The sequence below is a fragment of the Botrytis cinerea genome, chromosome 6, assembly GCF_000143535.2.
Source record: "Botrytis cinerea B05.10 chromosome 6, complete sequence".
Lineage (NCBI taxonomy): Eukaryota > Fungi > Ascomycota > Leotiomycetes > Helotiales > Sclerotiniaceae > Botrytis > Botrytis cinerea.
In genome coordinates, this window is record NC_037315.1 from 1,794,874 (window position 1) to 1,815,664 (window position 20,791).

General features: G+C 42.3%; 6 protein-coding genes across 6 annotated transcripts; 3 read left to right on the plus strand and 3 right to left on the minus strand.

Annotated features, from left to right (window-relative positions):
• Positions 1 to 1,470, minus strand: BCIN_06g05250 (hypothetical protein). The gene has a single exon (XM_001559084.2). It carries the CDS (start codon positions 1,304 to 1,306, stop codon positions 53 to 55), a length of 1,254 nt encoding a protein of 417 aa, XP_001559134.1. The 5' UTR covers positions 1,307 to 1,470; the 3' UTR covers positions 1 to 52.
• Positions 1,471 to 2,236: 766 nt separating this feature from the next.
• BCIN_06g05260 (hypothetical protein) lies at positions 2,237 to 6,720 on the plus strand. Its single transcript, XM_024693594.1, has 9 exons — positions 2,237 to 3,343; positions 3,390 to 3,429; positions 3,488 to 3,896; positions 3,953 to 4,122; positions 4,181 to 4,320; positions 4,371 to 4,971; positions 5,019 to 5,513; positions 5,563 to 6,003; positions 6,070 to 6,720. Exons 1-9 carry the CDS (start codon positions 2,439 to 2,441, stop codon positions 6,520 to 6,522), a joined length of 3,654 nt encoding a protein of 1,217 aa, XP_024549380.1. The 5' UTR covers positions 2,237 to 2,438; the 3' UTR covers positions 6,523 to 6,720.
• Positions 6,721 to 6,776: 56 nt separating this feature from the next.
• Positions 6,777 to 8,992, minus strand: BCIN_06g05270 (hypothetical protein). Its single transcript, XM_001559080.2, has 2 exons — positions 7,910 to 8,992; positions 6,777 to 7,847 (listed from the first exon to the last, which is right to left on the minus strand). Exons 1-2 carry the CDS (start codon positions 8,714 to 8,716, stop codon positions 7,092 to 7,094), a joined length of 1,563 nt encoding a protein of 520 aa, XP_001559130.2. The 5' UTR covers positions 8,717 to 8,992; the 3' UTR covers positions 6,777 to 7,091.
• A 2,531-nt stretch (positions 8,993 to 11,523) lies between these two features.
• BCIN_06g05280 (hypothetical protein) lies at positions 11,524 to 12,381 on the minus strand. Its single transcript, XM_024693595.1, has one exon. The coding sequence runs from the start codon at positions 12,266 to 12,268 to the stop codon at positions 11,738 to 11,740; it is 531 nt and encodes a 176-aa protein (XP_024549381.1). The 5' UTR covers positions 12,269 to 12,381; the 3' UTR covers positions 11,524 to 11,737.
• Positions 12,382 to 14,434: 2,053 nt separating this feature from the next.
• On the plus strand, positions 14,435 to 16,621 carry BCIN_06g05290 (hypothetical protein). Its single transcript, XM_024693596.1, has 4 exons — positions 14,435 to 14,658; positions 14,711 to 14,755; positions 14,804 to 15,012; positions 15,089 to 16,621. The coding sequence occupies exons 1-4, from the start codon at positions 14,515 to 14,517 to the stop codon at positions 16,203 to 16,205; spliced, it is 1,515 nt and encodes a 504-aa protein (XP_024549382.1). The 5' UTR covers positions 14,435 to 14,514; the 3' UTR covers positions 16,206 to 16,621.
• Positions 16,622 to 17,112: 491 nt separating this feature from the next.
• On the plus strand, positions 17,113 to 20,760 carry Bcmsh3. Its single transcript, XM_024693597.1, has 2 exons — positions 17,113 to 17,969; positions 18,021 to 20,760. Exons 1-2 carry the CDS (start codon positions 17,174 to 17,176, stop codon positions 20,627 to 20,629), a joined length of 3,405 nt encoding a protein of 1,134 aa, XP_024549383.1. The 5' UTR covers positions 17,113 to 17,173; the 3' UTR covers positions 20,630 to 20,760.
• Positions 20,761 to 20,791: the final 31 nt, after the last annotated feature.

Sequence of the window (20,791 nt, forward strand, 5' to 3'; positions counted from 1 at the left end):
TGCCCGCGTCGCTCCTCTAAATTTTCTCCTGTGCTCTCTCTCTCTCTCTCTCTTATTCTTCCTCACGATTCTCATCCTCTATTTCCTTCCGTAGCTTACGTTCTTCTTCCGCCCGTTCCTCTTTCCCAGCAAAAACCCTTATACCGTAGTAATAAGCTTGTGCTGGACACCCGAGCGCCATGAAGACTTCCACTACAGAGAATTCGTCGACGGTCTTGTGGAAATGTTCTTTGCAGAATTTTCTCAACACTTCTTCATCCACCGTACTTGCAAATTGGACCAAGGATCTGCAGACAGTTATCCAGTGATAGACTTCCTCGTCGTCGAAAGTCGACTTGTGCTGTCTGAATTCGATCGTCTTCTTTACCTTTTCTGCGTCCGTTTTGAGGTTGCAGATGGAATACGTGAGTCTGTTAAATAGGCGATCTTCCTCTATTTTTGGACTTGATAGGATGCTCACAATGTTTTCTACTGTGTCTATTTCTAGGATGCCATCTATGATGGCATCTTCGTCAAATTTTCGCAAATCTTCTTCTCCGCCCGTTTCTATTATCTCGTCTCGGTGATCTCGTATGGCCTGCGCAAGCAAGCTGTGTGTTCTTACCGGTTTGGAAAACGCTCTCTGTGTCATATAATGGGGAGGGTGGATGGTTGCGATTTGGTTTTCGAAAGTGTAAACGAAAGCCATGAGTTTTCTAAGTGTGCGAGCATCAAATCCTTTCTGACCGTTACCGATATGAACATGGATGTCTGCGCTCAAATCGCAATTAGTCCTATAAACCGAGTCAATGCACTGAAGCATCTTTCTTACCTTTTGCTTGTTTTCTTCGTTGTAGATGTATGCTGGGCTTTGGATTTCGATGGGCCACCAGAAATATGTATGTGAATTAGTATTATAACTCGAACCGTGGTTGATGGTAGCATCATTGGAGATAACCCAATACTTCAAATCTTTGATACTAGGGTCTTTAGATTCTTCCTCATCAGCTTGAGCCACGGCTGGGAGTCCATTTTCTGTAAGAAGTTTTGCCATGCCTATCTGTAAAGCATCTAACTGTGCATTGAAGTTTTCAAGTGTTTTTTCCCATAGTGCCGTATTCTCCTCAACTACATCAGGGGACTCTAGGTAAGGAAGAAACTGATCTTTGGGGTACCTCTCCGGCCTCGTAATTCCATGTACATGACGAGGATCATTGGGTTCTGGATCAAGGAATTGATCGGGCACCGATTTCACACCAAATTCAAGCTCAAAGCCGAATGTAAGCTCCATCGGGTTTGTTTGTGGGAGAACGTTCTCGTCTGACATTTTGGATTTATGTTAGAATATGGGCTAATGACTGTCCCCTCAGAACTTCTGGTGTGGTCAGTAGCACAATGCCCTTGTTATATAACAATACGCAGTTCTTTGTATGAATTTTAAGGTTTTCAACGTCTTTGTCTTTTTGTTCCACCTGAACAACAGTCGAAGACTGAGAGAAGTTGACGGGTCTTGTTTAATCATCATACCGACTGTGAAACTTCCTTTGAGCTCCTAGCCACTCAACAACGGTCAAGAAACAAAGAACGACCCATCCTTATTCAGTAAAAGGAAAACAGGCCACAATCGTGAGTTGAGTTACAAGACGTAGCATTTTTCCTGTTACCAGCTTGTTCAAATCATTTTTTTTTCAGATGAGCAGATATGTGCCAGTACTATTCCTAAGCAAATATTCCAACATGTTTATCATAATACGATGGCGAAGAGGCTAGGTTTGAGAATGAGGATTGTTCAGTATTCAATCCGCGCCTGGATGTAGTTCATTGACTTTGAGTTGTCGAGGAGCAATCTCACAGTCTAACTGGCAGTTTCATCTCAGTTCTTATTAGCCTTGACAGACCTTGAGTCACAGTCAAGATTATTCATTACGAGGAAAGAGAAGTCTGATAAGGCTTAGTGATTCATTCCAAATCCGTTATACACGTGATGTAGAAAGTATTGTCTCAAGATCTTGCCGCCGCAAAAGCAAGATCACACAAGGTCATAAAGATCAAAATTGATGGATTATTTCTCTATTTCACCATCCTCGAAAGGAAATCCCTTTCACGGTCTGTGGATTCCATAGATGTTTGGTGGTGATATCTAATTTGTAATTGCACTGGCTGGATACTCCACGTGACCATGAAGCTGCATGTTATCAATGACAGGGGTGATATTCTCGTTGCGAGGTTTGTATGGCGAGATTACAAGAGGAAAATTGGGCTGTGATCATTTCACGTAAACTTTCTATCTATATACCATGTCTTTTAAAATACTTAACATAAGTGGGAGTCTTACGATGCAGTATTATTACATCTGCATTAGTCAGCTTACTGGGGCTGACAATGATTATCTGCCTACCAAGAAGCTTCTTAAGCATCAACAGTGAGAAGTGCAACACATTCTTCCCCAGAAAAAGAAAATGGCACGTCGAGCTCCTGACGATGACTTATCATATGAGCGTTTCCGTGGTCCTCGCCGAGCAGAAACGTTACCCGTCCGGTTTGATGAGAACCCCACACAAATACCGGAAATTGGCGTTCACCATGGACGTAGTCGAGAACAGCGCCATGTCGGTGGACCAAGTTCTCCACGACGTATTATAGATGATGAAAACGATGATTACGATTTCTACAGTGATCAGCGGTCAACCAGACTACCCCGTCGCACTGTTTCTCCGAGCCCACCACCACGTCACTTTACTAGAAGTCGTCCCAGAAGTCCGTCTATAGCGTCTGTCAGTCATCGTAGAGACCAGGCGTCATCGTATTATAGCTCGGCGCCTCCTCCTGTGTCTAGTTATGACAAAGCTGATGACAAAATTTACTTGAAAAGAGCGGCTGCAAGAGAACAACCTTACTCTACCCATCGTACCAGGTCTAGGGAAAGATACCGCTCCAGGTCCAGGTCTCCCAACCGGTATCGATACAATAGGTCTCGAAGTTCAAGTCATGACAGAGTGCCCAACTTAAACAGCTATGATGGAAGATATGCAATCCCCGAAACTAAGGCCGCCGAAACCTATATCGAGTCATTCAACCCCGAGTCTGAGGCATATTCTTTCAGGCTTTCCCGCCTTGATAAAAATGCGCTGGAGTCAGAAATAACAGATGACTTGAAGTCAGGGTTTTCTGAGAAGGAAGTACCATCTCTCCCGCTTCAGAAACATAAATCGTCGACAATACAACGTCCTAAAATTGATAAGATAATACAATCCCATTATAACGGCGATGGAATCATGGGAGGAATACATTCTGTCAATTTTACGATAACCCCTGGGCAAGCTGGACCTACTACAAAAGTGCCCATGCCTCTTTTCAGTTGGGTGTGAGTGTCTTGATACCTATTTCAAGATGATTACTAATGCTTCAAGTCAATTCGAAGATTCAACAATGGATTTTGAGAGCTTCCAGGTACGTTTCTTGGCAAATTGCAAAGGTAAACCGTTATATGACTGATGGGTTTTTCTAGAGTGGCATAATGAATCTTGATGGACTGAAAGAAAGTGAAAGACTTGGTATTTCTAGGCTACTAGACCTCGTGAAAAGAAGATACCATAAAACATTGCAGGTTTCCAGCCGCGCTAAAGTAGGGCATATGATTCCAAAGGTTCTACAAGAATCGCTCCGCGATGAAACTCCATCCACGTCATTAAAACCAAGGAAACTTACATGGCTTTGTCTACCGTACTTTTCTCTGCAAAAATACACTTCTTCAAATGTAAAGTCTTCATCCCACCCCCCAAGGACACTCTTACAAGCACGACAATCTATGACACCGAAGGAGCGTGACTTGAAGCAAGCCGTATGCCACCTACCAGACACACCAGCAGGATCTTGCTTTCATATCGGCCAGGCTTGGTTTCTCATCCTAGACGACTGTAAATAGAGCCAGCTTGATTTTATTTGAGTCGTATGAAACTGACTCGACTTCTAGCTTCCATAATATCGTGTTCTGGATTATCTACAGCGCAAATGAGCAAAGACTCCATTTCAAAGACTCCATTTCGAAATGACAACGCCAGTTCACTGATGCATACGCTTAACGTGTCTGACTCAGGCTCTGCATTATGGTCATTCCCAATTGGAGAGTGTGCGACATGGATTGTGAGAATGCTCTATTATGTTCTCATACTTGCTGGTATGATAGCTAATTGCATCTTAGGACTTTATAAAGCATTTCTTCGAGATTTGGCCACTTAGATTTGAATTTTCGTATGATGGTCACGTAATCGCACCGAAGGATTGGCCAAGGATACTCAAACGAGCCAAAAACTCAAAGGTTTGCCTTGATTTTCGACTAAGGTAAGGTCTTTAGAGGTGTAATATATTTGGTTATTGTTGACACGTGTCAGCTCAAAGTCAAAAATGCCTCCAGCTGGGGTTCTGATAGCACCGAGTGATTCAATTGGAGGCTTTGGCCAGAAAGGAAGCCAAAATTCTGAAAAAGATGGTGCCTCCCACCAACCGGACTTGAAAACACCAAAGGAAGGTGTCAATACGAAAGCATCATATTCTAAATCTGTTGACGCCTCGACAGCAGCAGAAATAGCCTATTCGGATGAATTCCACCTTTTCAACTGGATGAACACACAAATTGACGTATCAGTTACTCCAAGTCTCACCAGAAGCTCGACAACCCGTGATGTTGCGAGTATCAATGAAACTTTGCTACATGACGATCTGCAGGAAATCAACGACTACCTCTTGCAGAAAACCAATATCAACGAAAAATTTGCGTACAAAGCTAGCCCAAGGCATTCAAGAAAACAGTTTTATGATATTTTGTTTGAAGTTGAAAGCAAAATCCAGGCGGACCAATCGCTTCAGACAACATATGGATTACAGGTGGAACTTGCCAATGCTGCGGAGGTCCTATTTAGGTTCTTTCTATCCCCACAGGATTCCGGTCCTACCACTGAAGAATTTTGGGGTCCATTATATGAGATAATCGTAGTGAGTTTCCCGCTTGTCAACTGATTTTAACCCAGGCTAATTATCAGGCAATGCTTCCGTATGGTCTGATTCAAGCAGATGGGTCTCTAGAGAATGATAATTCAAAATTTGGGCCGCAGAGGTTTTCTGATAGACCTTGGATTGTAGATACGAGAGATGTCAGACAAATTATTGACTGGATGACGTTCATTGGAAAGCGCATAGAAGTTTTCAAAGAACTTCTGTCTGAAGTTCCAATTCTGGAGCGCTGCGAAATCGATATCTCTGAGAAGCTGCCTCGAGCATGGTTACATGTGCTCATGGCTCTCGCTTTTACAAAGGATATGGCGTCTTCCTGGTACTCACACATGAATCTATGTCTAGACCTCATGAGCGAAGGTATGGAGGAAACTCTCCAGACACTATCGAAATACAAGCTTTCGGAATATGTTGTTTTTTCACCTTTCGATTTGGCCTCTCTCATAACCTTTCAGCTTTCGCAAGATTTAACGGGCTCTTGTCCAGACATCTGTGTGACATATGTTGACTACATGATATCCCTCGTAAGTGTTCCGGGATGAGCAGTTATTGTACCATCTAACAAGCCACCAGGAACTTGATATCGATGCCGATCCAATCAATAGAGAGCACCAAGGCAGAATTACTGACTTAAAACAAGAAATTTCAGTCATTCTAGAAACCCTAGAAATTCAAAGAGAAGTCATAAACAACGCTTTGCACGCTCAATCAAGGTCAAATTTCCAGAATGCCAGGTTGAATCGAGTTGTTCCTGAACCTAAATATGAGTATAAACTACCAACATTTTTTGAATCTCGTAATACATATCACCGGAATCACGAGCGATCGGTCTATCATGGCGACAACTACGGAGGTTTCGAAATCATGAATACAGGTCCTGCAATTAATCAGTCGGCTCGCGATGATACCCGTGGAGTGCAAGGTCTTCTATTTCGAGAAAGCCTGGCACTTATCGATGAGCGTATCGAAGTATTCCGTGATATCAATGGTCGCGCTATGTACCTCGAGGATTGGGTAACATTCTCCCTTGCATTCGCGAGTTCCTGTAATACAAAGGCAACCACTAATTTGATGACATAGAATCTTCGAAGTATTGATACAAATAAAGATAGACAAGAAAATGCCGTCTACGCATTCACAATCGTAACGATTATCTTCCTGCCACTAAGCACTGTCGCTTCCATTCTTGGTATGAACACCAATGATGTGCGTAATATGGAAGTCACGCAATGGTTATTTTGGGCAATTGCTATTCCCATGACGATAATCATCATAGTTTTGGTGTTAATATGGTCCGACGAATGGTACAATTTCTGGGCCGGATTTAAAAATCTATGGGGAAAGAAGACAAAACGGAGACACGCACTTTTACCAGATGAATATCCTAGGGTAGAACCAAAATCCGGATTTGCTTTTGCGCCGACAGCAAGAGCAAGTGGGATTTATCCCGGGCATTACCCTCCACCATCTAGACCTTTTCTAAGATCGAGAAAGTCGCGTACCATGTTTGATGACGTATCTTTGCCGTATTAACAAGTTGTTATACTTGAAATTACCTATCAATTATTTGTTTTATATATCGTGTCTGACCTATCATTTCGTCGTGTTGACGACTCTTTATCTTCATCAGAGTATCCGAGATTTCAGACTGCCATCCGATTTGATAGTCCTAGGTTTCAAAACATTGTTAATCTTTTGACGTCTCTGAAGTATTTTAAGTCAAATCCCTCATTTTTGAGCTGCAGAAGTCCTAGCAGTGATACAAGCATTTTCACTGTACTTTTTTATGCAAGATTGAATTTTGTCTTCCTTCTTCAATTTCTTCATTGATTATTCTAGATTCGACTTATAGGTATTCCCAGCTACATTGCTGGCCCTGATCTCTATGTCTTTTCCTGCCTATGCGGAGACACCGTAATTTCGTAACATATCCTACTGAACGCCGTTTTCCCAAAAATCCCGAAGTTGCTTTGCAACGCCGTGCGTAAGCATACTTCCAATTCCCAGCCCAGCTCGAAACACCATAAAATACATCCAAAATTGTATCCACACGAAGCAGAATAATGCCCATAAATTCCATATCAAACCATCATTTTCCATCATTACTCTTCCTTTTTGTCCTTTGTCGCCGCCTGTTTATTGACTCCAAACATCTTCCTAATTTCCTCTTCCGCCTCCCTCGCCACAATACCTCCCCAATGTCCCATCAATCCCTCACAAACCTCCTCAGTCCAATTGACCAAACTTTCTCCACCCTGACACCCCACCCAGAGAAGTTCCTCCCAAACCGTCTTTTCTAGATCCTGTCCTTTAAACGTCTTCATGGTACTTTCCTTATTACCCCACATTCTACTTCCCTTGTTTTTAGCTATCCAACTGATCATTTCAACCGGTGACAACTTAATAAGATTATGATGCATAAACACTACTTCGGCATCAACATCTTTTCTCCAAACTGGATGTTCTTTCTTCTCCTTTTCTTCTTGAAGATATGTAGAATAATCATCACTGGGATTATGTTGCATCATACTAGAGCCTCTAAATCCGTCGGCGGTATGATGCCCAATGACTCCGTTTCGCTGCCTTACTTGATAGTAGTCCTTTTCGAGGGCAATGGCGGCGTACAACCAGGTTTCTTTGTCGCCCTCACCGGCATCGCATTGAGTTAATAGAGGGTAATAAAATGAGGGACCAAAAATATTGTAGTATAGGACCAGAAGAAGGACATCGCTATGTGTGCGCTTGGACATGATTACTTGACCAGATTCAGTGGTACCGAGGGAGAGGAGAGAAGGCGTAGGAAGTTCGAGGACTCGGAAATAGTGGGGAGATGTGGTCGCCCACCAGAAGTCGGGCCACTATATGGTTGTTAGCAAGTGTCATTTTTAAAGAAATATCTGAGGGGGAAAAAATTGCCCACCAGAACATAGCCATTGTCTTTGAAGACTGGTGCCTTAAACCACTCAACCGGATCGACAATCGGGAAGTTATCCGCATCCAAAAATAACACGTCCTCAAATGAACTCAAAATAACAGCAAATATCTTATACTGATATTTGGAAATAGTGAGGCCTTCGTATTTTGGAATCATAACACAGCGCGCATTAAGTGACGGTAGCACTACTTCACAGGTATGTTCATTGTAGTCCTCTGGGTTCGGCATGAAAACTTCCACTGGTAATGTAGAATTTGTCCTGCGAAGCATGCGCAGTGAGACAAGTAATGCGCCGGTAAATCTCCCGCCTGCTACAGTTACGATCCCTTGGGTACCAGATTTATATGGAACTAGGTGAGTCGAGGTTCGGATTACTTCTACCGCAGATTTATGTGCGAGTTTTGCGGCTTCGACTTGTTCGTCAGATACTGGTGTGACATCCCGACGCTCTGTATCATTTGTGACTTGTTCGATTCCAAGGGTTTTGCCTACACATGCGGCACTTTCGGTAAGTTTTGGTGGTGCGGCTTCATGCAACCTGCGGACTATATCTGCTATGCTTATTTCAACTATCGCGGTATTGATAGCGTTATTGATTGGAATGTTGAGATTTGCAGAATCATTCGGGTTATTGTGAGTAGTATGGGTGGTACTGATAGTGAAGCTAGTGAGGGGCTCTTGGAGGAAGACAGGAGTTTCTAAAGACCATAATTGATCTCGGAAAGAAAGATATGAAACGAAGATAACAATAATGATTATGGTAATCTTTTTAGATAGAGAACTGGCCAACATCTTGAAGATCAAATGACGCCGTTGTGATAGATGCGAATGTACACCGAGAAAAAAAATTACATTACCAGAAAAAAAGTAGGAATGGGGGGTGAGTAGGAATTTTGTACATATCAGCAGTTAATCATAGAATGGAGGAATGTGGATTAAACCAGAGTGAATACTTTAGCCCCATCAACGAGCATGATTAGGGAAGTAATGAACTTCATTAAATTGAGTTTAGACTGAAAGAGTCAATGTCCTAGTCAAAAGCTGTTCATACCTATTGTCAGATATGACTAACTGATACGATATTGTATCAAAAAGGAGACATCAGGAATTTCATTGGCGATATGGGATGAGATAAGGCCAATCAATTTCGACGCCACAGTTCGTGATAATTCATAATAGCACAACTCACCGGCGCCACTAGTTATGACCGTTGAAATAAAGTTTTTATAATACCGAGGTTCTGGATGAGATAGAAAGTCGGACGTTAGACCGGGGGCAGAATCATGCTAAGATCAAGAGATGTACCAAACAGGGTATACTACGCGACAAACTAAACTGAATACAGCAAATTACTCTCATGCTCTAAAAGTCGAAGCTATTTTACTCGCATGCCCCTTGGATTTTATTTAAAAATGATAGATTCTAGGTATTTTAGATTAACAATTAAGTTTTTTTTTATTAAAAAAAAGGAAATGAATGTGAAAAAGCGCGTGACCTTCGGCTGTATTTTTACAAACTGCTGTGGGATCTATATTCCCACAACGGAATCTAGCCATACCATGAAATCCCTTCTTCTGCTATGGAATGCAGCATCCCATTACCAGAATTCAACTTTCTGAACACGAAATATATCGTAAAATCCAGGGGACATGGGTGTAAAATATGCACCAATTTTGGTGCTCGAGACTAATGGACAGAAAATTCAAGGGGAGGAGTATAAATTGCCGAGCTATTTATAATTCAACGGCGAATTTAAGCGGTCGATCCTCTAGTGTATCTCTTGGCCAGAAAACTTCGTATTTGACATTCTTTCTCATCTCATAATTGGATTCTCATAAAAGCGGGATTTTGTTTTGTGGGGGGGCAGAAGTGCTTGTTTCGATACGAATGGAGCTACATGAGCGCCACCAGAATTGCACTTGTCGTATTCATTCTTGACACCGTCATAGTCTTAGGGCTACTTAGTCCAACAAAGTCAGCCAAGTCAAAATGATGACGGGCACAGTAGTCTTTGGTTGCATGATGATTAAACCATGGTCTGTTGATAACATAGGGCCAGCTCTCGCTTTCCAAATCCGAAAAGAATTATTAGATGACCCAAGTCTTCACACTGGATCATCACAAGGATGTGCGGGACTCATTAGAAAACAATGTCGGAGTTCATACAAGCCCAAGGGGGAAAATAAGATTCTTACATAACCCAATGGGAACCTTGGGAATTGAATTAATAATGATTTCTGAAGGTTACAAAGCAAAGTTTTGAAGGCCAATACCTTTGTAGTACATCGACCTTATCGAGTCACTGTTCTCACCGAGTGGAGCGAACATTTCAAATTCTACATAGGATCAAAGGCCTTTATCTCAATGAGGCTTATGTCCTCTTGATACTTGATAATTTGACGTGAAAGTTTATAAATCGTGGGGAGTTTCAGGACAGATGAACTTTGTATTCATTACGGGCTGTCCGAGCCCCCTTCATCTCAAATGTGCTTTATGCATGTCGGAAAACGTTAGGCTAAAAAGAACACTGATTGTGAAAATGATGGTATATTCCGATTTCAGTATTTCTACCTCGCAGACACCGAAGTCGAAAGCATGTCTAGGTACTTTATTACTCCCCTCAGAACATCTTGACAAGCTTTGTGCAGGACGTGATCGGCAAAAGATCGGAGATGTTACTCAACGATCCGTGCTCTAAAACATACAAAATTGCGGCGAGCGTGTACTTGTGCAATCTTGACAGTGTTTGATATGAAAAATCCACAGATAAGAAGTAGTACCGTGGAATATTTGAACAATTTTAACAAGATGCTCAAGGGTGAAGAATGGTTGAAATTATACTACTTTCGGTTGCTGAGACTTTTATTGTACCCGCACCGGAAGATGCTACCGCTGGTATTCCCCTCCCCCTTTCCCTTTCCCTTCCCCCTTCCCCTTTTTTACTTTTGAGAAAAAAACAAAACAAAAAACAATGGTGAATGGAGTCGCTTCCCACCGTTTGATATATCTCAATTTTCGAGAAGAAAGGGAGGTGGTAAGATATGCCCTTTTCTCGAATGCTAATGAGAAAGATGGGAAAGTTTAGTAATTTTCTCTTCTGACATGACGAAGACTTTTGCTCCACCTGCAGTCCAGCAAATTCTGCGCAGGTAACTTTTCACATGTCTGCTTCATTTCTTGCCATCAATTTTGGCTCGGCGTTATTCCTTCTAGTGAACATCAACACGCGCATGAATAATAGTCGCGATAAAGTTATCCTTTCTGTTATTCTATGAAGTATAAAATCAAAAGTTGTGACAGTACTTTGTGAAAAGTGGTCAGACTTCTAATCTTCTCGTTTCTCGTTGGATGTTTGCCAGTTACAGAGATGAGACGAACTTCTATCAGATCAATTCTCCCTACACCATCCTATTCTCAAAAGTTGACGTGCGAATTCTCCCCGCCATCTAAAAGGCATCCCAGGCTGTTATGAATTTACTCATTTGAGAATTGCATTTTGTTTACATGTACGCCAGTGTTATTTCAGATTTCCAGAATCAGGCACAGTGTTTCCAATAATTCAGAACGCAGTCCATTCTAAGATGCTAGTCTTGAGGTTCTGAGGAGGTTATTATCGATTTCACAAATCCATTATCTTTGAAAACTTCAACAATTGGGATTATTTCAACATCTAAAACACTATCTATATTTAGAAGGAAGTGAATATTCTAAAGCTTCTGATTGCCAAACTACAGTCAGGAACATTGAACCCTCTGATCAGACACAGTCTAGAGATTTTGTATGTTAAAGATTCGTTCAAAATCACCCCACATTTCATGGACTTCTCCCTCCTCGCTTTGGTTGCGGGAATATACCCTTTAAACCGTAAAGTCCTCCTGCAACAGGAGGTGGAATAATAATTCTAAGCGGATGTCGAGGTTGAACCGGTTGCGGCTGGGTAGGCTGTGGCTGGATAGGCTGCGGTTTGATCGGCTGCGGTTTGATAGGTTGGGATTGAATAGGTTGAGTCTGAGGTGGCTGGCGAAGACAATCATGTTGAGATGGCTGTGAGGGTTTTCGATCTCCTGACAGGTTAGCTTGTCTTTCACCAGTATTGCGTACAACAGGTGAAGGCATCCCAAGCGAAATATGGCCAGCTCGGGCCCCAGGTGTTCCTTTCCGATATGGGGGGATGACAGGCAGAGGGACTGAGGGGTGAGCTCTATTAGAATGGCGCGAAGTGTGTTGGCTAGAACGGGTCCATTCCTTTCCTCGATTCCTCCGGTAATATAGGCCCGCAATTATACAGACGGTACCTACAACCACAACCACAAGAATGATACCAATTGTCGTAGATGATGGCATGATGTAAAAGCTATTTCCCCCCTGGACTATTTGATTGATGATGGGAAACTTGATCTGTTATATATATGTATACAGCACATCACAATGAGTCTGACAATGAACTGCCCATCTCCATTTATATTACATCGCTTTTGGGTCCATGAAGTGTTCATGCGATAACCAGAGAATTGCGTCTTGTGAAAAAAGCTTTCAAATTCTTGTGTTACTTGGTCTCTATGGTTAGGTAGCACATAAAGATTCATATTTCGTTGGCTTGTAGACAACATTGCCAACAAACACTTAATCATCTTCATCTGATCCAGCTCTGACAGAAAGAGAACATGCCCCGTCGAACGTCCCTAGAGCGTAACATGTTCATAATTCTCCTTAGATTTTAGGAAAGTTGCCTAGATTATAGACTCAGAAAATCAAACGGTTTATCAATACACAGTTTATCCTTTCCTCCCGTCAGTAGACAATTCTCAACTCAATCTCGTCTGCATGTAAACCTTTTAACATTCTCATAATTCTTATCAAATGCAGTCTCTTTTTTATAAAAGAAGCTATATAAAATTAAAAAGATAGAAATAGATACATAGAATAAGAAATTTACAAGGCAGTAAGTCAATTCGTTGATTAGATTATGAAGACCAGGAGATTTCAAATATAACACGACTGAAGTAGTTGATATAATCCACCAGTAGGCGTACGGACTGACGGGACACTGCAGAAATTGACTTGGAAAGATCTCGTGAAACATTGATTTCTATGTCTCAAAAATTGTCACGATAATCTATTAGAGATTAGTTAATGAACATATAGATTCTAATATCAAACAATCGAAGAATGAAATAATAAATGTTTTTCGAAAGTTGAGGAGTGCCCCATCAATTCACACAACCACTGGTGGTCACAGATCGAAGACAACCAATCAAAATCAATCAAAATCGCTCTAATTATTATTCATCAAAACATTTAAGCTTAAATCACTTTGTTTGATTCTCGAACTCATTCGAAATGTCGAATTATCATAAGCCAATTCCCGGAATTCTTTCACTGTTACTTGTAGTACCTGGCTGGTACTTCATACTAACGAAGCGTTTCGTGCCAACCCCACAACCACTAAGCCCTTCATCTAGAGCAGACTGGTTCTTGATCCCCATATTTTCCCCTCTCAATGCGAAGCTTAATCGTAGCAATTCCGATGTAATTCCTCCGAATTGTTTTCGAAAGACATATAACTCTCTGGCGGATTATATAATGACGGAAGATCTTCATCGATCATCCAAGACAACTTTCTGTCAAACATGTCCATGTCTCAAATGTTTTTTTGCAGAATTAAAAATGCGTAATTCCTCTGGATATCAGAGATCCGAAAGAAAATATGGCAGTTCGAGGGTGAGAGATTGGACTGGCATTGCATTGGCAGAAGATCATGACGCACCAATGCACAGCAGACAGTGGAGATCTTGTCGGCTTAGATTCAAGGCTAGTGTGGCCTTGAAAATACCAAACTTTGAAGATCCTCGATTTAAGGTATGATAGTGACCAGCCACCAGCTTTCCTCGTAGTTCGAGATTACAATAGGAAATGATAGTCAACACTTTGGATAAGGAATTGCCAATATCGAGTGATAGGAAATATAATAAGGTTGTCTAAGACAGACTATAGTCATGGTTATAGGTATGAGCTAAATCGACTAACGTTAGTAATTTTTTTTGTCAGCAATGACGGCACAACAAACACACGCTCTTTTCAATATTCGATATCAATCCAGTCAATTGTTATTCAAATCCAAAAATTGGATATGTATAGTATGTGTAATCTACCATTCATATCTTGGTTTAAAATGATAGAATGAAGCGGCAATGTAAGTGTTCTCAATGTATCAAACCATTCGAGTGATTACCTGTGCCGCTTCTTTCGTCCACAAAGAGTATGAATCGTGGGAGTAGCCGCATGTTATCGAACCTTATTAGTAGATGATTGCTGCTTTTAGTTATAGCTTAGATCATATTGCTTTGGCCTCTCCTTTCATTGGCCCCATTGTTACGGATTCTATGGGTATGGGGACGGCAGGTCCTGAAGATCTTAGATAGTCGATCTCAAGCATCATAGCTTATTCTAGTCAAACTTAGAGTCAATGTTTACTAGTTGACCTGAGATCTAGAGTCTGAGTATGTTATTGTCTAGATTTCAATTCACCGCTTTCTCGCTGCTTTCTATTCGAATAGACACAATACGCAGAGCAGCTTATCTTGTAAAGAATGGCTTCAAATAATCTGCCCAGGGCCTTTGGGAACGGCGACGATGAGAAAGAAGTCGTGGGTCTTCATGAAAATGTCCCGTCTCCCGATCCACTACCCCTCGATCCAGATGCTCATTTAAGCGACGAAGAAAAGGCTGCCATTGTAAGATGATGAGCTTCATGGAATTTCGATGATATACTGATATGCTGTGCAGGATCGTAAGCTGGTACGAAAACTCGATTGGACTTTGATACCATGGGTAAGTGATCTTCAAATCTCCAGAATTTCTGCCGTCTAACTTCGACAGCTCTGTGTTCTATACCTGCTCGCCTTCCTTGACCGTTCAAACATTGGAAACGCAAAGATTGACGGTTTGCAAAAAGACTTGAATAACATGTCGACTGGTGATTACAATGCCGCGCTATCCATATTCTTCGTCGCGTATGCATTATTTGAGCCTGTTACGAACGTGATGCTCAAAAGATTTCGTCCATCGATATTCGTGCCAATCATCATGTAAGTACTTCGGTATTATGCATACTGGGTATCAAAATCCCACCGTGAAAAAAGTTAGACACTGATAGCGTTACAGAATTGCATGGGGCTTGTGCATGACATTCATGGGATTCGTCACGAACTGGTCCGGATTGATGGCTGCACGATTTTTTCTTGGCCTCGCCGAGGCAGGTTTATTTCCCGGTATCAGTTACTACCTATCTTGCTGGTACAAGAGATCCGAATTTGGTGTTCGAATTGCAATATTTTTTTCCGCAGCTGCTGTATCTGGCAGTTTTGGTGGATTGCTTGCTGCAGCCATTGTTAAAATGGATGGTCTTGGTGGGCTCCATGGTTGGGCTTGGATTTTTATCTTGGAAGGAATCGTCACTGTCCTGGCTGGAATCGCTTCATTCTGGTTGGTCTACGATTTCCCAGAGAAAGCTAGATTCCTCTGTGAAGCCGATCGGAACAGGGTCATCCGTCGTCTGCAAGCCAACAATCAAGCAGCAGGCCATGAAGATTTCAACACAAAGATTATCTGGCAGGCATTCAAAGATTACAAGACATGGCTCGCCATGACAATCTATTCTGGTTGTTCTGTCAGCTTGTATGCTTTCTCGCTGTTCCTTCCTACAATAATTACTCAGCTTGGCTATACAACAACCAGAGCTCAACTTCTCTCCGTCCCACCTTATGTAGCAGCAGCTATCTTGACGGTCGTGATTGGATTCCTCGCTGATCGTACGGCTCAACGAGGATTGTTTAATATTATTATGTCTTCCTTTGCTATCGCCGGTTTCGCTATGCTACTAGGTAGCGAGCAACCAGGCGTTAAATACGCGGGAACTTTCCTCGGTGCTCTCGGTATCTATCCTTGCGTAGCCAACACCATCTCTTGGATTTCTAACAACATTGAAGGCTCTTATAAGCGAGGTGTTGTTCTAGGGATGATGATTGGATGGGGTAATATTTGTGGCATCATCAGCTCGAACATCTATTTCCAAAAGCCTAGATATGTTACCGGCCACGCTGTTGTTATTTCTTTCTTGAGCGCTTTCTTGCTAGGTGGAAGTATCTTACTACGTTTCTTATTAAAAAGAGAAAATGACAAGAGAATTAGGGGTGAAAGAGATGCCTGGGTTGAGGGTCTCAATGACGCTGAGAAGAAGGGTTTGGGAGACAAGAGACCAGACTTCTTGTATACTTTGTGACCTTATGGCGTTTTTGTTTGAATGAATAGAGTTCTAGAGACGACGAGACAGATGTAGACCGAAAAATAATTGGGGATACACATTGCATACATTCTTTGAGAGCTCTTATACCTGCGGATAGAAATGCAGAAGCAAAGAGGAACCTTTGATGACCCCCCGCCCCCTCTCTTTCAAGGCCCTATGATTGTTTCAATGGGTCCCATACAATCATCCTTGTATCCTTATATCATTGTTTAATTATATGATTTGGTTTAACAATAAATAGTCTAAATCATAGAAGAACTTCCTATCAAGATCTCAATACAATGATTTCCTCGCAGGCTATAAAACGGTCCTCTGCTGTCTACACTAGGAAACGAGCAGGCAATCTAATGCAAGGTGTACATTAAGGCCACTAGACCTAAATTCCTATCTCATATTTGAATGAAGAACTCCCTTATGATGCCTCACATACTTGGTCCGAAACATTGCTTAAACAAGAGACCTAGATCCTTCCATCAATTTGAGTGATAAATGACTTACTAGCACATCGTGGCGCATCATCTTCTTTACATCTCATTCGATAATTGAACCTTGGAAATCACCCGCAAACGTTGATAGATTGAATACTCGCCAACAACACGAGCCACACTCAGCTGCAAATCCCAATGTTTACATTCGGATGAAGTTCAGGTTCTGATGCTGGAGTTCGCTGACAGAGAATATTGCATAGAAACTATTGCCGCATTAACGTAGGAGTTTTTGAGGTATTCAGTGAAGAAAGTATTAATCTGACAATATATGCATTTCTGCCATTACGCTTCAATCATGATGACGACCTTTGGTACACACTTTGGTAGGTGCAAGGTGATAATGCTTGATTGATTATGTAATCCACTTTACGCCTGTCGCGTCGTCGCGTCTCCTAGATTTCAATTACCACTTCAATCAATTTACTCCATTGCAAGGAAATCTCTTGTGACACTGCCATGATGGGCAAACCAAATTCAACTCCAGCTAAGACACAAAAATCAATATCCAGTTTCTTTGCACCAAAATCTAGTCAAAAACCTCAGGATTCAAGCTCGCCGCCTGCTTCTAAAGCCCCGGGAAATCTGGATGATGCCGATAGCAACGAAGGAACCAATGAAGATGCCAAAATCACTGGAAATCGTTTGAAGAGAGTTTTAGAAGAAGATGAAAATGGTGGCAATACTGGAGCAAAGGAGAGACCATCCAAACGAGCAAAAAGTGTTGAAGTTGAAGAGGAAGATAATGAAAGCTATGCTCTTCCAGCCGCCGATTCTCGAAAGACATCCTCCAGCTTAACACGAGGCAAATCAAAGCCATCATTGCGAACCAATAAATATATGTTCTCGGGATCCAGCCAAAGAGCCACAGAGTCTCTAATTGAGGAGGAACCTGAAGACGAATTAGAGAAGGCGCGGAAGGTCGAGTTACACAAGAAGTTTGTCAAGAAACTGGGTCATCCAGATAGTCTCAGGCGGATTATACATGAAGATGATGCAGCTTTAGAAGTGGGAGACGAAGAAGGGGAAGAGGATGAGGAAGCGCCTGCGCCTGTGAAAACCAAGAAGAAGGGTGCAAAGACGGGTAAACTGACTCCCATGGAGTTACAAGTTATTGACATTAAGCGCAAACACATGGATACTCTGTTGATTGTGGAAGTTGGCTATAAATTTAAATTCTTTGGCGAAGATGCAAGGACAGCAGCAAAAGTGCTCAGTATTGTATGCATACCGGGCAAATTCCGATTCGATGAACGTAAGCTTTTTGTTCTTGAATCTACTTGAGAATGTTTCTGACGCGAACTAGATCCTTCGGAATCACATCTTAACTACTTTGCATCTGCAAGTATTCCGGTCCATCGACTCCCGGTCCACGCGAAGAGGCTCGTCGCTGCGGGTTATAAAATTGGTATTGTTCGACAAACGGAGACAGCTGCATTGAAGAAGGCTGGGGATAATCGGAATGCTCCTTTCGTCAGGAAACTCACGAATGTTTACACTAAAGGCACATACATTGATGATATCGATGGATTAGACACGACTGATGCGCCGTCTGGTGGTGCCCCTGCAACAGGTTACCTACTCTGCATAACGGAGACGAAAGCCAAAGGTTGGGGAACAGACGAAAAGGTCGAAGTTGGTATATTAGCTGTTCAACCTGCCACTGGAGATGTTATATATGATAATTTTGAGGATGGTTTCATGCGGGGTGAACTCGAGACACGGTTGTTACATATTGCCCCTTGCGAATTGCTCATAGTTGGGGAACTTACGAAGGCTACCGACAAGCTTGTACAACATCTTTCGGGCAGCAGTACCAATGTCTTTGGCGATAGAATAAGAGTTGAACGTGTCGGGAAGTCAAAAACCATGGCTGCCGAATCTTATTCTCGTGTGGCCCAATTTTATGCAGACAAACTGAAGGCCCATCAGAGCAGCAACAATGCACGAGAGCAGGAGCTATTAGAGAAAGTTTTGAAACTTACTGAGCCGGTCACAATTTGTCTATCTGCTATGATAACTCACATGACCGAATACGGATTGGAACATGTGTTCGATCTCACCAAGTACTTCCAGTCATTCAGTGCTCGATCTCATATGTTATTAAATGGAAATACCCTCACAAGTCTGGAGATTTATACCAACCAAACAGACTACACTCAGAAAGGAAGTCTTTTTTGGACTCTGGATAAAACTCAAACAAAATTCGGTCAAAGATTACTTCGAAAATGGGTCGGTCGACCTCTTCTTGATAAGCAGCGCTTAGAAGAGAGAGTCGCTGCAGTGGAAGAACTGAAAGACAACGCAAATACCCCAAAAGTAGACAAACTAAACGCCACCCTTCGGGAAGTTAGATCTGATCTAGAGCGAAGTTTACTTCGCATATACTATGGCAAATGTACACGACCAGAACTCCTCACCGTTCTTCAGACAATGCAAAGAATTGCTAATGAATTTGCACATGTCAAAACACCGTCCGATGCAGGCTTCGAATCAATCGCCCTCAATGAAGCGGTTGCATCTCTTCCCGCAATTGGCGAGATAGTAATTTCCTTCCTCGACAAGATCAACGCCCAAGCCGCCCGCAATGATGACAAATATGCATTCTTTTTAGAACATTATGAAACCGAAGCAATTGGTGATCATAAATGCGGCATCGGAGCGGTCGAGCAAGACCTGGAAGCGCACCGCATGGTTGCTGCTACCAAACTGTCCAAGAAAACTCCTGTCACATATGTTACCATCGCTGGTATCGAATACCTCATCGAAGTCCCCAACACCGATCTCAAAAACGTGCCCGCCTCCTGGGCCAAGATCTCAGGCACAAAAAAGATGTCTCGTTTCCACACTCCCGAGGTCATCAAATTCCTCCGCGAACGTGATCAACACAAAGAATCTCTCTCCTCTGCTTGCGATGCCGCATTTTCCACATTCCTCTCTGAAATTTCCACCCACTACGCCCTAATCCGCGACACCATTTCCCACCTCGCAACCCTCGACTGTCTTCTCTCCCTCGCAACCGTGGCTTCCCTTCCAGGATACTGCAAACCCACCTTTACATCCTCCACCGAAATCTCCGTCATCGGCGGCCGCCACCCCATGGTCGAACAACTCCTCCCCTCAGCCTATATCCCCAACGACACATCTCTATCCACCTCTCCAGATCATACACGCGCCCTTTTATTAACCGGCCCAAACATGGGTGGCAAGTCTTCATACGTGCGTCAAGTAGCATTAATATCTATCCTCGCGCAAATCGGCTCTTACGTACCTGCTGAATCCGCCAGATTGGGTCTTCTAGATGGTATCTACACACGAATGGGAGCTTATGATTCATTGTTTACTGCACAATCTACGTTTATGGTTGAGCTTTCTGAAACAGCATCGATATTGAAATCAGCAGGTCCTAGATCTCTCGTCATATTAGATGAATTGGGGCGAGGAACTAGCACGCATGATGGAGTCGCAATCGCAGAAGCGGTTCTAGATTGGGTGGTTAGGGAGACTAAGTGTTTGTGTTTATTTATTACACATTATCAGACTTTGGCAAGTGTTGCAAGAGGATTTGAAAAAGGAAAAGAGCTGAGAAATGTGCATATGAAATTCACCGCCGAGAGGAATGGAAGGCGAGTTTCTAATGCTGATGCGGATAAGGACAACGAAGATTTTGACGAGGAAATTACGTTTCTATATGAAGTCGGTGAAGGGGTTGCACATAGATCTTATGGTTTGAATGTGGCTCGGTTAGCGCGTGTCCCGAAATCTGTACTTGACACTGCCGCATCTAAATCACGAGAGCTGGAGACACAAGTGAAACAGAAAAAGTTATTGGGACTGTCTAATATGATTTCGAATGTACTAGAGAATGGTACTGATCAGCTAGATCAGCTAATAATCGGTATGGAGCAGTTGTAAAATAAATATGATACCAAGTCAAAAAATTAGATAGCAATGCAGAACCAGCATACCCGCGCACAACTACCAGCTCTTTAACGCCTCATTTCCACTTAAAATAATTGTAGAATGTTAAAAAAGAAAAAAAAACAGAAAGAACGACTTCGGTATATAATATGCCCC

Excerpts from the sequence above, each read along its gene's own strand:
- BCIN_06g05290 (XM_024693596.1), top strand. The coding sequence starts at position 14,515 with ATGGCTTCAAATAATCTGCCCAGGGCCTTTGGGAACGGCGACGATGAG. Across the intron at positions 14,659-14,710 it reads ACGAAGAAAAGGCTGCCATT|GATCGTAAGCTGGTACGAAA; the intron begins GTAAGATGATGA and ends TATGCTGTGCAG. Across the intron at positions 14,756-14,803 it reads ATTGGACTTTGATACCATGG|CTCTGTGTTCTATACCTGCT; the intron begins GTAAGTGATCTT and ends TAACTTCGACAG.
- BCIN_06g05250 (XM_001559084.2), bottom strand. The coding sequence starts at position 1,306 with ATGTCAGACGAGAACGTTCTCCCACAAACAAACCCGATGGAGCTTACA.
- Bcmsh3 (XM_024693597.1), top strand. The coding sequence starts at position 17,174 with ATGATGGGCAAACCAAATTCAACTCCAGCTAAGACACAAAAATCAATA. Across the intron at positions 17,970-18,020 it reads CAAATTCCGATTCGATGAAC|ATCCTTCGGAATCACATCTT; the intron begins GTAAGCTTTTTG and ends GACGCGAACTAG.
- BCIN_06g05280 (XM_024693595.1), bottom strand. The coding sequence starts at position 12,268 with ATGCCATCATCTACGACAATTGGTATCATTCTTGTGGTTGTGGTTGTA.
- BCIN_06g05270 (XM_001559080.2), bottom strand. The coding sequence starts at position 8,716 with ATGTTGGCCAGTTCTCTATCTAAAAAGATTACCATAATCATTATTGTT. Across the intron at positions 7,848-7,909 it reads AAGACAATGGCTATGTTCTG|TGGCCCGACTTCTGGTGGGC; the intron begins GTGGGCAATTTT and ends ACAACCATATAG.
- BCIN_06g05260 (XM_024693594.1), top strand. The coding sequence starts at position 2,439 with ATGGCACGTCGAGCTCCTGACGATGACTTATCATATGAGCGTTTCCGT. Across the intron at positions 3,897-3,952 it reads GTTTCTCATCCTAGACGACT|CTTCCATAATATCGTGTTCT; the intron begins GTAAATAGAGCC and ends CTCGACTTCTAG. Across the intron at positions 5,514-5,562 it reads TTGACTACATGATATCCCTC|GAACTTGATATCGATGCCGA; the intron begins GTAAGTGTTCCG and ends ACAAGCCACCAG.